The 14,341-nt window shown below is 46.1% G+C and overlaps 1 protein-coding gene across 3 annotated transcripts in view; it reads right to left on the bottom strand.

Annotated features, from left to right (window-relative positions):
- GABBR1 (gamma-aminobutyric acid type B receptor subunit 1) overlaps positions 1-14,341 on the bottom strand; it is a 123,352-nt gene that overhangs the window by 46,803 nt on the left and 62,208 nt on the right. For all 3 annotated transcript variants that reach the window (XM_077286292.1, XM_077286293.1, XM_077286294.1), the window contains 5 exons: positions 14,198-14,261; positions 13,767-13,844; positions 9,370-9,520; positions 8,291-8,423; positions 7,438-7,554 (listed from right to left, as the gene is read on the bottom strand). In XM_077286292.1, coding sequence (XP_077142407.1) covers positions 7,438-7,554; positions 8,291-8,423; positions 9,370-9,520; positions 13,767-13,844; positions 14,198-14,261 — 543 coding nt within the window. The remainder of the gene's footprint in view (positions 1-7,437; positions 7,555-8,290; positions 8,424-9,369; positions 9,521-13,766; positions 13,845-14,197; positions 14,262-14,341) is intronic.

The raw sequence follows: 14,341 nt of genomic DNA, 5'->3' as shown, positions 1-14,341 counted from the left end.
TAGCAGGATTTTGAGAACTATGTTTAAAGCAGATACGATTTCCTTCCCCCACATTATTGGCAGCACATAAAAATTTAATTACCTAGCAGGGGGCGCCACTGAGGAGATATTTCTCCTGTGCTAGAGAGAATAGAGAATCTGTGCAGCACAGTGTGGCAGAAGTGAATAAGAAAACAAATGCGGTATATTTACTGCACCCACAGTTGGGATTGAAGTTGCACTTTCATAATGATTTAAAGGGCCAGGCGCGCACTCTATAACAATTAAGATGCTGATTATCAGTAATTGGTTGTCAGGGGTTTTTCCCACTGTGCCAAAATATATCAATCGTAAAGATTGCGGCAGATGCCGCAGCACAAAAGGATTCAATAGAAGCCAACAGCTCAGCAACTGTTTCATAGATGGGTAATAATAGCCCAGGATCCTAGCGCACTAGCCGCCGCCCCCACCCCACAATCCGCTCCGAGGCGGAGGCAGCAGATCGTTACCGCGGCTGAATGTATCACCAGAGGAATGGAAGAAATTGGACAGAGATAAGAGAAGATGGAGACACACGAGGCCCCTGACTGTACAGCATGACCAGAGGGGACAGACTCCAGATCAGATGATGCCAGCGTACCAGACGCCGTGTGCCGCAACCAGCTGTTATTTGTCAAACTCCATCCCTGAGAACTGTTCTTCTATATTAAGTCTGATTGCCGTCATTTCCTCCGCTATCCGTCCTCATGATGAGGTGCGGCGCTAATGATCCTCAATCTATACACCTCGACGTGTGATCATGGGGATGTGGAGGGGGGATGCAGATGCACGTGTGAAGCTCCTGCATTGCGTTGCTGTCTGTTACCATGGAAACACGATGCAAAAGGAAAATATAGCTCATCGCCAACCAGCAGCCCCCCCCCAATGCTTCTCAATTTGTCTCAGTAGTCTGATTCCTCCTGTCATCCTCATCTCGCCATGCCCGTCAGTACCACCTAGATCCAAGAGAAGAGACAGAGAGGATCGCATTTAAAGCAGACCTGTCACCGCGTCAGAAGCCACCAGTTTCTGCTCTTATTTCCTTCCCGCTGCTCCCCTGAGTATTCTGTTTTTTTCCCTTTCTAAATCCGCTGTACAGTCCCAGAGATACAGGCCTTTTTAGTTAGCGCCAATTTTTATTGCCTTTAGGAATTGGGTGTGGCTCGCAGGGTAATTTATGCAAATCAAGCAAAATACACCCCCCCAAGGAATAATGTCAGCCACGCCCCCTTTAATAAATACCAGAAATAATGGCGCTAAATAAAAAGGATCATATTTCTGGAACCCGATTAAAAAATTAAATAAAGAACATGTAGTCAGGGGAATAAAATAAGGGAAAAAACTGCCCACTTTAGATGTGGTGACAGCTCTTCTTTAAAGGGCGACTTCAATGATTTTTTTCCAATTATCTAGAAGAAAATAATGGTATTCTCATTATGTTTCTTCTCCAGATATGGATGTTACTGGGGAAACGAGAGTTTGCTCAGGTCCTTATAACTCCCCAGTAATTCCTTAGGCTTAATTCCCTCTTTCTTAAAGGTAAACTGTCATCATCTATCCTAATTGGCCCCCTAAAGTGCCAATTACGGGACTAAAATAGCTTCCCGCTCTCGGGGTTAGATGACATATTTCTTACAGATTAACTCCTTAGAAACATAAGAAGCTCAGGTCCCTAGGAGTCCGGGGCGAGGATGGACAGACGTTCATGTAATGGCTTTTTGGGGGCCATTTACTGCATGTAATTGCTCCTGATACAAGGTGATTTCATGCACACAGCCATAATTGTGGGTCGGAGTTGCACTGGTCGATACTACGACACTTGAGTTTAGCAGAAAAGATTTGTCCTGCTTTAGCCCGGCGTCCGGTCCTCCATGAGCTGTTTTTACATATGGAGCTGCCATCATGGGTGCCACTTACATTTACTTGGCCCTGAGTCGTCATTACGCCGTGGTGTGATATATTTCATGACAGCGTGTGAGACCTATACGTTCACAAGAGACAGCGTCCCAATCCCGACTGTGGAAGTAAAACCAAATTTATTCTACCATACACCAAAGTGACAACGTTTCAACCTTTAAAAGGTCTTTATCAAGTGATTGATAAAATCCTTCTAAAGATCAAAACGTTGTCACTTTTGTGTATTGCAGAATACATTTCGTTTTACCGTCACACCCGGGATTTGGACGCTCTCTTGAGAATGTACTGGACTATCTTCAGGTGGGTTCCTTAGAGTTTCTGACCTTGCGATCTCATTAGAGACTGCTGACGAATGCCTTTTTTTCCTAGCGTGTGAGAGCTGGAGACTAGTAAATGCAAGAGGTGCCGAGAATGCCGGGCCGAGGAGAAATGACAAACTACACAAAAATATGGAAGAAGGGCACAAGAAACGTTCTGCTCAACATCTCTGTCCCACCCTCATGAATGACGCCATATCGTCAGGAGCTGCCCACTTTTTGGGTGGGATTTATATAATCCCTACTCTATTTTTTGGACTAGGAAACGCCTGAATTTAGGTCTGTTGGTAATTATGTAAGTAGGTGACTGGTGGAGGGACCCTAAAGGAACCCGTGACACCAACATTTTAGTGCTAAAACTGCTAAACAATGAAATCACCTACTGTATCCTCACCCATCCCTTGTAGAATGTGAGCCCTCGAGGGCAGAGTCCTCTCTCCTACTGTACCAGTCGTGACTTGTATTGTTTAAGATTACTGTGCTTGTTTTTTATTACGTATACCCCTCCTCACATGCAAAGCGCCATGGAATAAATGGCGCTATAATAAATAATAATAATAATAATAATAATAATTGAGCTCCTCTAAATAGAGGGAGAAATCAGAATGCGCTAGTATAAAACATTGCACGGAGCAGCAGGGGCGTAAAGGTAGCAGTCTCATCTGAGAGATGGTCTCCATTGGGCCCTAATACCCTTCTGTTAATTAAGAAGACATCAGTATTATACCTGGTACATGGTAGAAAGGGGTCCTCTTGGAAGTTTTGCAGTAGGGACAAGAGCTCCATGTTACCCCTCTGCAGATAAGCCACCATAGCAGCAAGTCCCAGAATTGTGAGAAGCCATCACCACCAGCCTTGCTCTGGATCAGCTCTTGGAACCCTGATGCTCGTTCATCACTGCCTTTTATAAGCGCCCTCTAATGTTATTCTCCTTTCTGACCCAAGGCGTTCATTGTCCAATATGTAAACCTACACCCCCGCACCCCCGACTCAATCTTCACTTCATCAGGATCTGCTGACATTGTCCGCTCCACTGATTCACCACAGGAGATGCCTCGCTGGAGACACGGCCTTCTCTCTGTAATGAAATGGGGCGGCTGCTTCATCTTCTAATATTATTATAATTGTTATTAAGTCCCTTTATGTCTGTAGGGCAGACAGTCCCGTGCGGAGGATTTATGGGCTCTGGATCAGTGGAGCTTACAATTGAAGTCTTCCACATCGCGCTTTGGAAAGACAGTTTATATGAAGTCAATCAGCTTTTCAGGATTTTTTTGGCATATCTGGAGGAAACCCTCTGGGACATCCCATAACATCGCAATGAGAATATACAATATATTATAATGTGCAAATACCCCGGATTCAGTACTGGAAAGAGTGAGGGTTATGCAAAAGTCAATGACGCTTCATTACTTGCCGCAGTGTAATCATGGACACCAGTAGGCTGGCTACTAAACTGGTGAACACCCGGCTAAGGCTTTCATAAGTAAAAGGACATTCGGAAATTAGGAGCTAAGCAAGTCTGAGCACCAAACTACCAGATACCAGGGAATATGGCACCAAACCATTGACATCAAGGGAATAGATGTTAAGTCCCTGATTTAAAATTCAATTTACTGGTGGTGAAAGGTGTGTGACACCAGTTTTCGGGTGTCCAAATTACTGGACATAAAAAAAGAACTTTGAGACCTCATAGAATGGTGCACTAGATCAATAGATCCTAAACTAGAGAACTCCAGAATCAGGACTATCCAACCAGTGGACACAAGGGAAATGGACACCAGTAAATAGGACACAATTGCATCAGCAGACTATAAACTACTGGGCACCATGACGGAGGAACTAAATAAGCGGACACCAGAATCTAGGTCAACAATCCAGTGTACACAAGGGACTGGTGCTCGAAACCAGTGGATACCAGTAAATGTGGCATTACATAAGCAGATCCAGCACCAAAAACTTAGGGAACTAAACATCTGGACACCAGAATTTGAACCACCACACCAGTATCTATAAGGGAATGAGACACCCAACCAGTGGACACTAGTAAATGAGATTCTAGATCATTGGACACTACACCATTGGGTACAAAAGGATTTATAAGCATAGATAATTGGACACCAGAAATTGGGTAACTAAACCATTAGCCATAATTAAATGAGGAACGTAACTACTGAACAACACTGAACAACATAGAATAAGGGAATAGACAAGTAAATGAATAAAACTGGGTCACCAAACTGTCCACTATATGGGGCATTGAATCACCTGATCCTAAACTACCGAGCGCCGAGGACTGAGAAAGCAGGTAAGTGTACATTAATGTTAGGGCCAACAAACCAGTGGACAAATGTATTGAGTCATTATACCATTTGAAACCAGTAAGTGAGACACTAAATCACAATATCAGTAGAAATTAAACCACTGGGCACCAAGGATTTAGGAACTACACTTAGAGGACACCATAATCTGGGTGAACAAACCAGTGAGCACAGGGGAATGAAGGACCAAACCAGTGTAGCACAAAAGTACCAATGAAGCACCAAACCCAGTCATGGAGTGTTTAATCACACATTCTTAAACTCACGGTACAAAGAACTTAGGGAATTAGACAACTGTACACTAGAAAATGGACCTCCAAATTGGTGGACACCAATAAATGTGGCACTGGATCATTAAATCCCAATAAAATGGGAACAAAGAAGTTAGGGAACTAGACATCTTGACACCAGAATATGGGCTATCAAACCAACAGACATGAAGGAAAGAGGCACTAAACTGTTGAAAACCGTTAAATGAGACACTAAATCATTGCACATTAAACCATTGGGCACCAAGAAATTAATTAGCTGGTCAACTGGATACCTTCATGTGGCAACCAATCTATGAGACACAAGTGAAGAGGCAAAAAATCATTAGACACCAAGAACTAGACAAGTAAACACCAGAATCCCCAAATTCCATCCTCAACCAGTAGACAACTAGAATAGAATATGTGAGACCAAACCTTTGGACATACCACATAGTGAGGAAAGAAACAAGCATGCATCAAAATCTGGGCCACTTCCCTGCTGAACAACAGTAAATGGGACACTTAATTACTACATCCCAAAACCCTGGGCACCAGGGAATTAAAAACTAAACAAGTGGACACCATATTCTGGGCCACCAAATCAGTGAACACAAGGACGTGAATCACTAAATCACTCGATACCAGTAAACTGGAAAACAGACCAGTACACAGCAAACTACTGGGCATGAAGGACTGAGGAACTATCCAACTGGACCCCATAATATAGGCCACCAACTCAGTGTACACTAGATGAGTAGATCCTAAACCACTGAACACCATGTACTGAGGATTGAGCCAACTGGACACCAAAATTTGGGCAATTCAACCATTAGACATAAGGGAATGAGGCACCAATCCATGGTACCTCATGGGCTGAGGAAGTAGACAAGTAAATACCAAAATCTGGGCTACCACACTGGTGGACACCAGTAAATGAGACACTAAATCACCAGATCCTAAATCATTGGATGCTAGGGACTGAGAAAGGAGGTAAGTGGACAACTGAATCTAGGACATCAAGCTAGGAGACCCAAGGAAATGATTACCCCAAAATGTTAGACATCAGTAAATGGGATACTAGATCATTGGACACTAAACACCAAGAAAATAAAGAACTCGGCAAATGGGTGCTAGAGTTTGGACAACCAAACTGCGAAACATAAGGGAATGAGGCACCAACACACTGGATACCATGAACTGAGGAACTAGACAACTGGGAATCAGAATATGGTCCACCAAACTAGTGGACACAATGGAATGAGGTATGAAACCACTGGACACCACAGACTGACTGGGGACTGATTCTTTTGCACATCAAGGACCATAGCGCTAACCACGCAGCCCAAGGCACCAGTTTAACGACACGAGAAATATCCTGGACTAGAGCTATGGTGATACGGGCTCATATGTCTTCTCCCGACAATGTCCCTTAATCTATCTAGGTCTCGTTCTCCCCTTCTCACATCCCAGTTATGGTCCCGCGGCTCCCCAAGGACCTATAGTATTGTTATAAGATATCGGAAGAGATGCATTATCTCATTAATAAGTAAACATTTGTCTCATATTTGATCTAACGAGCTGAATCCTTGCCAAAAACAATATGTATATTTATATATTAATAAAAATGTGAAGTTCTCCAGAGAATATTGAGATTCCTACAAAGCAGTTGTATAAATAATTGTTGGTTTCACTTGTCTTCAACCACAACAAACCATTAACCTGTAGGACACGAGACGGCATGAAAACAGGCCGAGAACCACATAGATTTATGAGAGTTCTGCCCCGTCATGGCCTCTGGTGATCCCTTCTAAAAGATGACAGTGAGCCCCATGTCGTTGACTCCTGACTCCCACTTGGACCCAATGGTCTTCTACTGGGATATATGCCGCCATCATCGGCCATCATGCTTTGTTTTGAAGGATTACAGTATTTTCGCATTAGTGGACGGTATACATTATTCACACCGTGCCCCAACCGAGGGCGTCTGGCCTATGAAATACGCTGATAATGACATTATAGAGACCACCGCCGACATAAGGCCAGGTTAATTCTCCACACAGGCCGCACATAATAAAATAATCACATCCCCACAGTCACACGTCTTTCTGCCAGCCGTGCAATTACATCAATTTTCCATGTATTTAGTATAATTACCAGCAAGACCATCATTAAAAAAAAAAACCTTCATGCAATTAAAATTAGCCAACGTGTCAACCTTCACTTGTATCCCTAGTTATTGCACATATTAAATACATCCAGGTAGTGGGAGGCACTGCAGCACCACATGGTAAAAGAAAAAAAACGTGAAAAACTGCATGCTAACACATAAAGTAACCCAAAAAAATACAAAAAACATTTGCGTCCTTGGCTCACAAGAGGAGATGAAACACATGGATGTCATTTCTTACAGTCTAGATATTTGTATTGAGATATAAGAAACATAAACAAGAAATATCAAGACAACATCGCCACCTAGTGGCCAAATTCTCATGAAATTCTAAATTCATTTTTCATATTTTGCTTCGGGGGCCCTCAAGATTTAGACTGAGCCACATAACCCCAGCGGTCGTCCCTTGCAGATGATTACATATTATTAGGGCATTGTCTCCTTACCTTCCTCCTCTCCTTTTTGTCGTCCTTTTTGGTGAATGCCGTATGGATCCACCAGATCTTGGTGAACATGCTGCCGTACGCCAGGCTGAATCCAAGACCCAGGAGCCAGAGACGGGCCTGGGGGGGCGCAGAAGAAGATAGTGGAGGTGAAGGAGGTGACCAAAGGAGATTTCAGCTATCACTGTTGTTTGCAACCTGTGACTCTACATCTACTACAACTTCCAGCATGCCTTTACCGCAATTAACGGGGTATTCTCATCTCCAAAATGCTATCCCAATATTCAGTAGGCGCAATAATAATTATAATAATAATAATAATTATAGCAAATACCTCCAAGTAGGAATGTAGTATAGTTCTACTGATTACCCCATGACACTTACCCCATGTGCAGGGCATTGCAGTAGCATAGGTATCCATGGTTACGTGGTTACGACTACTAATAACTAAATAACTGTCACTATATGAGTGGTCGTAACCATGGATACCAAAGCTACTGCAATGCCCTGCACATGGGGTAAGCGACATAGCAAATCAGAAGAACTATACATTTCTAATTTGAGGTATTTGCTAATATTACTATTACAGTATTACACCGACTACATACTAAATGTAATAAATTGGGTCGCCCTCTTTTGTGGGTTTATAAATGACACTCATAAATTAGTGCCCCCTGCTGGTACATGTTGTCACAGCCTTCCATCCTAGAACTATTTGCCCCCTAACCTCCATCCTATGTCTTGTAGAAGACGATGGCGGCCTCATCCTCCCAGCAATAGATGATCGGTGCCCCCTCCACGTGACCCCTTTGCCGCTGATCTCCCTCTCCCCATCACACTCATTGTGTCCTCTTACCTGGCACACCAGCGGGAAATGCCACGTCTCAATGTGATGTCCATCGAGACCAAGAGGGAAGACAGCGGCGAGCGCCAGAATGCACCCGGCGGCCGTCACGTCGTTCAGATGAGGCTGTGAGTTTTGGATGTACCTGCAGGGAAGAGACAGACCCACATGAGATTCCTCAGACCTGTCAATCAAGTGCTCCGTAGAGCGTTTTCCCCTTTAGTATATAAAAAAAAATTCACCAGTGGAATATACGGATGTAGCAGAGTCGGGTCTGTCATCTCGCTTTTAAGCCCTGTATCATTTTTGCATTTCAAGAATTTTAGAAGCAGTCCTATGTAAACAGCTCTGCTACATCTGTGAAGTTATTATACTCTTTGCTTAGTGCTACATTGGCTCCAAATGGGTTTGTCACCCAGCTTTCCCAGAGTCCTGAATGGCACCTTATTTGCCTTTTAAGAGGCTGGGAAAGCTGGGTGACCGTCACCTTTGCAGACTGCCAATCACAGCCACACTGTGTCACCCAGCTTTCCAAGGTGCCCTCTCCAAGTGAAATTTAAAAAAATGCAAAAATAGAATAGTTTATGACTTTAGGCTCCAGACAGGATAAGATTGCAGCTGGGAGAGGCTTTCCGCTCTACAGAATGTTTCCATTCATTTGTAGCAAGCAGAGTTCTGGAAGAATTCTAGTAGAAAGTTGGAAAACTCTTCATGATTCCGTTATTAAAGGGGTGATACGAAATATAAGACTTATGACCGGTAAATGAGTGTACGATCGGTGGGGGTCCAAAAGCTGGAAGACCCACCAATCCCAAGAATGGGGGTCCCAAAGTCATGTATGAATGGAGCAATAGTGCACAGGCCTGAAAACTTCTCCATTCACTTCAATGGGACCACCGCTCCCACAGGCAGTGGATGGGGTGGTGGTCACACATAACAGAGCGGAAGGAGGAGGAAGACGTCTACAACAGCAGCAGCAGCATGGGAACACCACAAGTACCACCTAGACCTGCGGTGTGACCCTCACTATGGTGCCAGCTTGGTGGAGTACGAGGACTGGGGGCCAACGTCTCATTTCATCCCAGACTCACCTCACGTGACTATTGTAGATGTTGAAGGACAGACAGACAAATCCCAAGAGAATCCCGAGCCCCGCAAGAACGGACACAGAAATGAAGAGTTTCTGAGAGACGTATCGGAAAGTGATGATCACCTTGGTGTGATCGGCAGGAGGAGAACCACCTACAGAGGCAGGAAAGAGAGGGTGAGAAAGACGAGGCCGGGGGAGAACGTGAGGGGAGAAAGACGAGGCCGAAGAGAATGTGAGGGGAGAAACACGATGCAGAGGGAGAACGTGAGGAGAGAATGACGAGGCTGGGGGAGAATGGGAGGGGAGAAAGACTAGGCCGGGGAGAACGTGAGGGAGAAAGACGATGCAGGGGGAGAACGTGAGGAGAGAAAGACGAGGCCAGGGGTGAACGTGAGGGGAAAAAGACAAGGCCGGGGAGAATGTGAGGGAAAAAGATGATGCAGGGGGAGGACGTGAGGGGAGAAAGACGAGGCCGGGGGAGAACATGAGGGGAGAAAGACAATGCAGGAGGAGAACGTGAGGGGAGAAGGACGAGGGCGGGGGAGAACGTGAGGGGAGAAAGACGAGGCCGGGGAGAACGTGATGAGAGAAAGACGATGCAGGGGGAGAACGTGAGGAGAGAAAGACGAGGCTGGGGAGAACGCAAGGGGAGAAAGACGAGGCCGGGGAAAAAATGAGGGGAGAAAGACGATGCAAGGGGGAGAACATGAGGGGAGAAAGACAAGGCCAGAGGAGAACGTGAGGGAAAAAAGACGAGGCAGGGGGAGAACGTGAGGGAGAAAGACGAGGCAGGGGGAGAACGTGAAAAGAGAAAGACGAGGCAGGGGGAGAACATGAGGGAGAAAGACGAGGCCAGGGGAGAACGTGAGGGAAAAAGATGAGGCAGGGGAGAACATGAGGAGATAAAGATGAGGCAGGGGGAGAATGCAAGGGGAAAAAGTGGAGGCAGGGGAAAAAGTGAGGGGAGAAAGACGATGCAGGGAGAGAACGTGAGGAGAGAAAGACGAGGCTGGGGGAGAACATGAGGGGAGAAATACGAGGCCAGGGGAGAATGTGAGGGGAGAAAGACGAGGCAGGGGGAGAACGTGAGGGAGAAAGACGAGGACGGGGGAGAACGTGAGGGAAAAAGACGAGGCAAGGGGAGAACGTGAGGGACAAAGACGAGGCAGGGGGAGAACGTGAGGGAAAAAGACGAGGCAGGGGGAGAACATGAAAAGGGAAAGACGAGGCAGGGGGAGAACATGAGGGAAAAAGATGAGGCAGGGGAGAACATGAGGAGATAAAGATGAGGCAGGGGGGGAATGTGAGGGGACAAAGAGACAAAGACGAGGCAGGGGGAGAACGTGAGGGGAGAAAGATTAAGCCGGGGAGAACGTGAGGAGAGAAAGACGAAGCCACAGGAGAACGTGAGGGGAGAAAGACGAGGCAGCGGGAGAACGTGAGGGGAGAAAGATGAAGCCGGGGAGAACATGAGGGGAGAAAGACAAGGCCGGAGGAGAACTTGAGGGAAAAAGATGATGCAGGGGGAGAACCTGAGGAGAGAAAGACGAAGCCGGGGGAGAACGTGAAGGAAAAAGACGATGCCGAGGGAGAACATGAGGGGAGAAAGATGAGGCCGGGGGAGAACGTGAGGGGAGAAAGACGAGGCAGGGTGAGAACGTGAGGGAGAAAGACGAGGACAGGGGAGAACGTGAGGGAAAAAGACGAGGCAGGTGGAGAACGTGAGGGACAAAGACGAGGCCAGGGGAGAACGTGAGGGAAAAAGCCAAGGCAGGGGGAAAACATGAAAAGGGAAAGACGAGGCAGGGAGAGAACATGAGGGAAAAAGATGAGGCAAGGGAGAACATGAGGAGATAAAGATGAGGCAGGGGGAGAATGTGAGGGGACAAAGACGAGGCAGGGGGAGAACGTGAGGGGAGAAAGATTAAGCCGGGGAGAATGTGAGGAGAGAAAAACGAAGCCGCGGGAGAACGTGAGGGGAGAAAGACGAGGCAGGGGGAGAACGTGAGGGGAGAAAGATGAAGCCGGGGAGAACATGAGGGGAGAAAGACAAGGCCGGAGGAGAACTTGAGGGAAAAAGATGATGCAAGGGGAGAACGTGAGGTGAGAAAGACGAGGCAGGGGGAGAACGTGAGGGGAGAAAGACGAGGCAGGGGGAGAACGTGAGGGGAGAAAGACTACGCCGGAGGAGAACGTGAGGAGAGAAAGACGAAGCTGGGGGAGAACGTGAAGGAAAAAGACGAGGCCGGGGGAGAACATGAGGGGAGAAAGATGAGGCCGGGGGAGAACGTGAGGGGAGAAAGACGAGGCAGGGTGAGAACGTGAGGGAGAACGTGAGGAGGGACCAAAATAATCTCTGCTGATAATATATGTGTACAAAGTGTGAGAAGGTGAAATTAGAGGGACAGAAATAATCTCAAGTGATAATGTATGTATGAGACGTGTTAGGAGGATGACGAACAGGGATCGAAATATAATCCCTGGTGATAACACACAGGAAGGAGAAGTATAATCGGCCACATCTTGGTCATTGAGTTCTGGTGTCTCCTGCAGCCCCATTTACCCTGGTGTATAACATTCGGCCCCATTAACACCCCCAGTGAAATAATATATGGACCCTGGCCCCAGGAGTATAACATCCGACCCCAATACCCCCCAGTGAGATATTATCCAACCCCATCCCCCTAGTGATATAACATCCAGCCCTATTATCCTCCCCTCCCTAGTGATATAACATCCAGCCCCTTTTTCACCCCCAGGTGTATAGCATCCGACCCCACTTCCTCCCATGTGTAACATCGGGCCCCATTGTCCCCCAATGAAAGAACATCCAGTCCGTTGCCCCAAGGGTATAACCTTCAACCCCCCACCATGTTGTCTGCCTTTACTAAACGTGACAGATCAGCTGGTGGTGCAGAGCTATACCAGCGCAGTCCTGTAATAGGAGCCACCTGGTAAACAAGCCCGTCCATGACATTTCTTCCTCCTGAATCTTCCCCCATCACCTGTGAGTGATATTATTGAGAAGTGGAAGGAACCGCAGCAACTCAGCCACGAAGTGCAGACCCTGTAACGTTACAGAGCGGGGGGCCGAGTGCTAAGGTGCAGAGAGAAGAAAAGTCACCAACACTCTGCTGACCCCATAACTACAGAGTCCAGACCTCCTCTGGTATCAGCATAAATGCTGTGCCCCCGCCGGGAGCTTCATGGCCGAGCAGAAGCATGCAGCCATACATCACCAAGCACAATGCCGAGTGTCAGATGGAGTGGTGTAAAGCCGCCACCACTGGACTCTGGAGGATACGTGTTCTGTGCAGTGATGGATCACACTTCTCTATCTGTGTCTGATGGAGGAGTCTGGGGTTGTGTTCAGGAGACTGGATTTGGTAATTCCAGGAGGTCATTAACCCTTGACTGCTTTGTGTCGCTGCACAGATGGTGGAGGAGGATGATGCTATGGGGTCGGTATTATGGCTCCACCTGAGCCCCTTAGTTCCAGAGTTTGGATATAGAATGGGAGGTCATGAAAACTCCTATGGGTATAATGTGGAGGAATATCAATACTTATGAGCTATACCGTGACAGAGAGGGACCAGGCGATCGTGGCGTCTGGTTATCTGAACTCCTGAACTGGCTAGAACTGCTTCACTATCATACTAAACAATGTAGGTTTTCTTTGATTTGGCAGTGCTAGGGTTAATCAGTTCAGTTAATCTCCTGGAGCTCTCCATCATGGATTGCCTCATTTGTTCTGTGCTGGACACTCCCCTCTGGCATATATGCCTGCCTCTGGCATTTGAGAATTGCCAGTGAAAGTTAATTCTGCCTGGTTTGGAGTTGTTCGGTGTTTGGAGAGCTGTTCTGGCAATTTCTGTGTGGAGTTTGTTTGTGTGTTCATCCTCTCCTATTTGTTTTCACCTACTTTACACTCCCCTGTGTTCCACTCTGTTGTTTGGTGAGTGTATTTTGTATAATTGCGGTTTTCATTTATGCCTGTTTGTCTTCCCTGGTCTGTTTGGTTAGTGTAATCCTATACACTTCGGCCTCACGCCATCCTAGGTAGAGGAGGGAACAAATAATGGTAAGTCAGGAGCATAGCAGGGCACGTGACCCCAGCGTCTCCAACTTCAGGGGTAATCCGGGGGACAGGGATAGGCTAGGGAGCTCCCTAATGTGAGGGATAGGGAAGGAGTTCCTTTCCCCGACAAATCCTGCAACAGTACTGTGATAAAATATATAAATAAATATAAAGGGACAGATACAATCCCTGGTGATAGTATACATTTAATAAGTGTGAGGTGCTCAAGAGAGAGGAGCAAATTGGATAAAAAGGGGTCAAGTGGACTTGAAAGGGCTGTTAAGACAGATCAGAGAGTAAGGTCCGGTTTGAGCACTCACCTATCCACTTGTCATTGTTATACCATGAGAGGTTGTCCTTTGTGCTGTCATAATAACCAATCTTCTTGTAGAGTCCACCTGGAACACAAAGGACCCCGTATTATATGAACATATTAAGGAATCTTCTCTAGAGCACCAACGATGAATGGTTCCTCCAGTAAGAACCACCATTGGCTTTAATGCTATGATGGATGAAAGGAGATATCACTCATTGGCGTCCATTATAAAATGTAAGCTGTTACAAAATGTGCATGAGACCAACTGCAAAAATGATTTTTAGCCCCAAATACATGCAGTTAAATAAAAAAATAATAATTGTCTACTAAGATGGACAACTTCATTAAGGTGGCCTTATTCTACAAAGGACTGTTCTATGATTTTATATTCAGTCCTTAGTAAAGATGATGAAGTTTATGGCCAGCGTCACATACCTTGTAGCTGTTCAATAAGTGTCCAGGCCATACGTGACCCACTTGCATCAAAGACTACGTGACCCTGGAAACAGATGGAAAGAATAGGTTATAAAATAAGGAGAAGACGCCAATCTGATGTATGCTAGTTTATATGATCAGTGT

The sequence above is a fragment of the Ranitomeya variabilis genome, chromosome 2 (assembly GCF_051348905.1).
Source record: "Ranitomeya variabilis isolate aRanVar5 chromosome 2, aRanVar5.hap1, whole genome shotgun sequence".
NCBI lineage: Eukaryota > Metazoa > Chordata > Amphibia > Anura > Dendrobatidae > Ranitomeya > Ranitomeya variabilis.
This window is presented reverse-complemented; position numbering and strand designations above follow the sequence as displayed.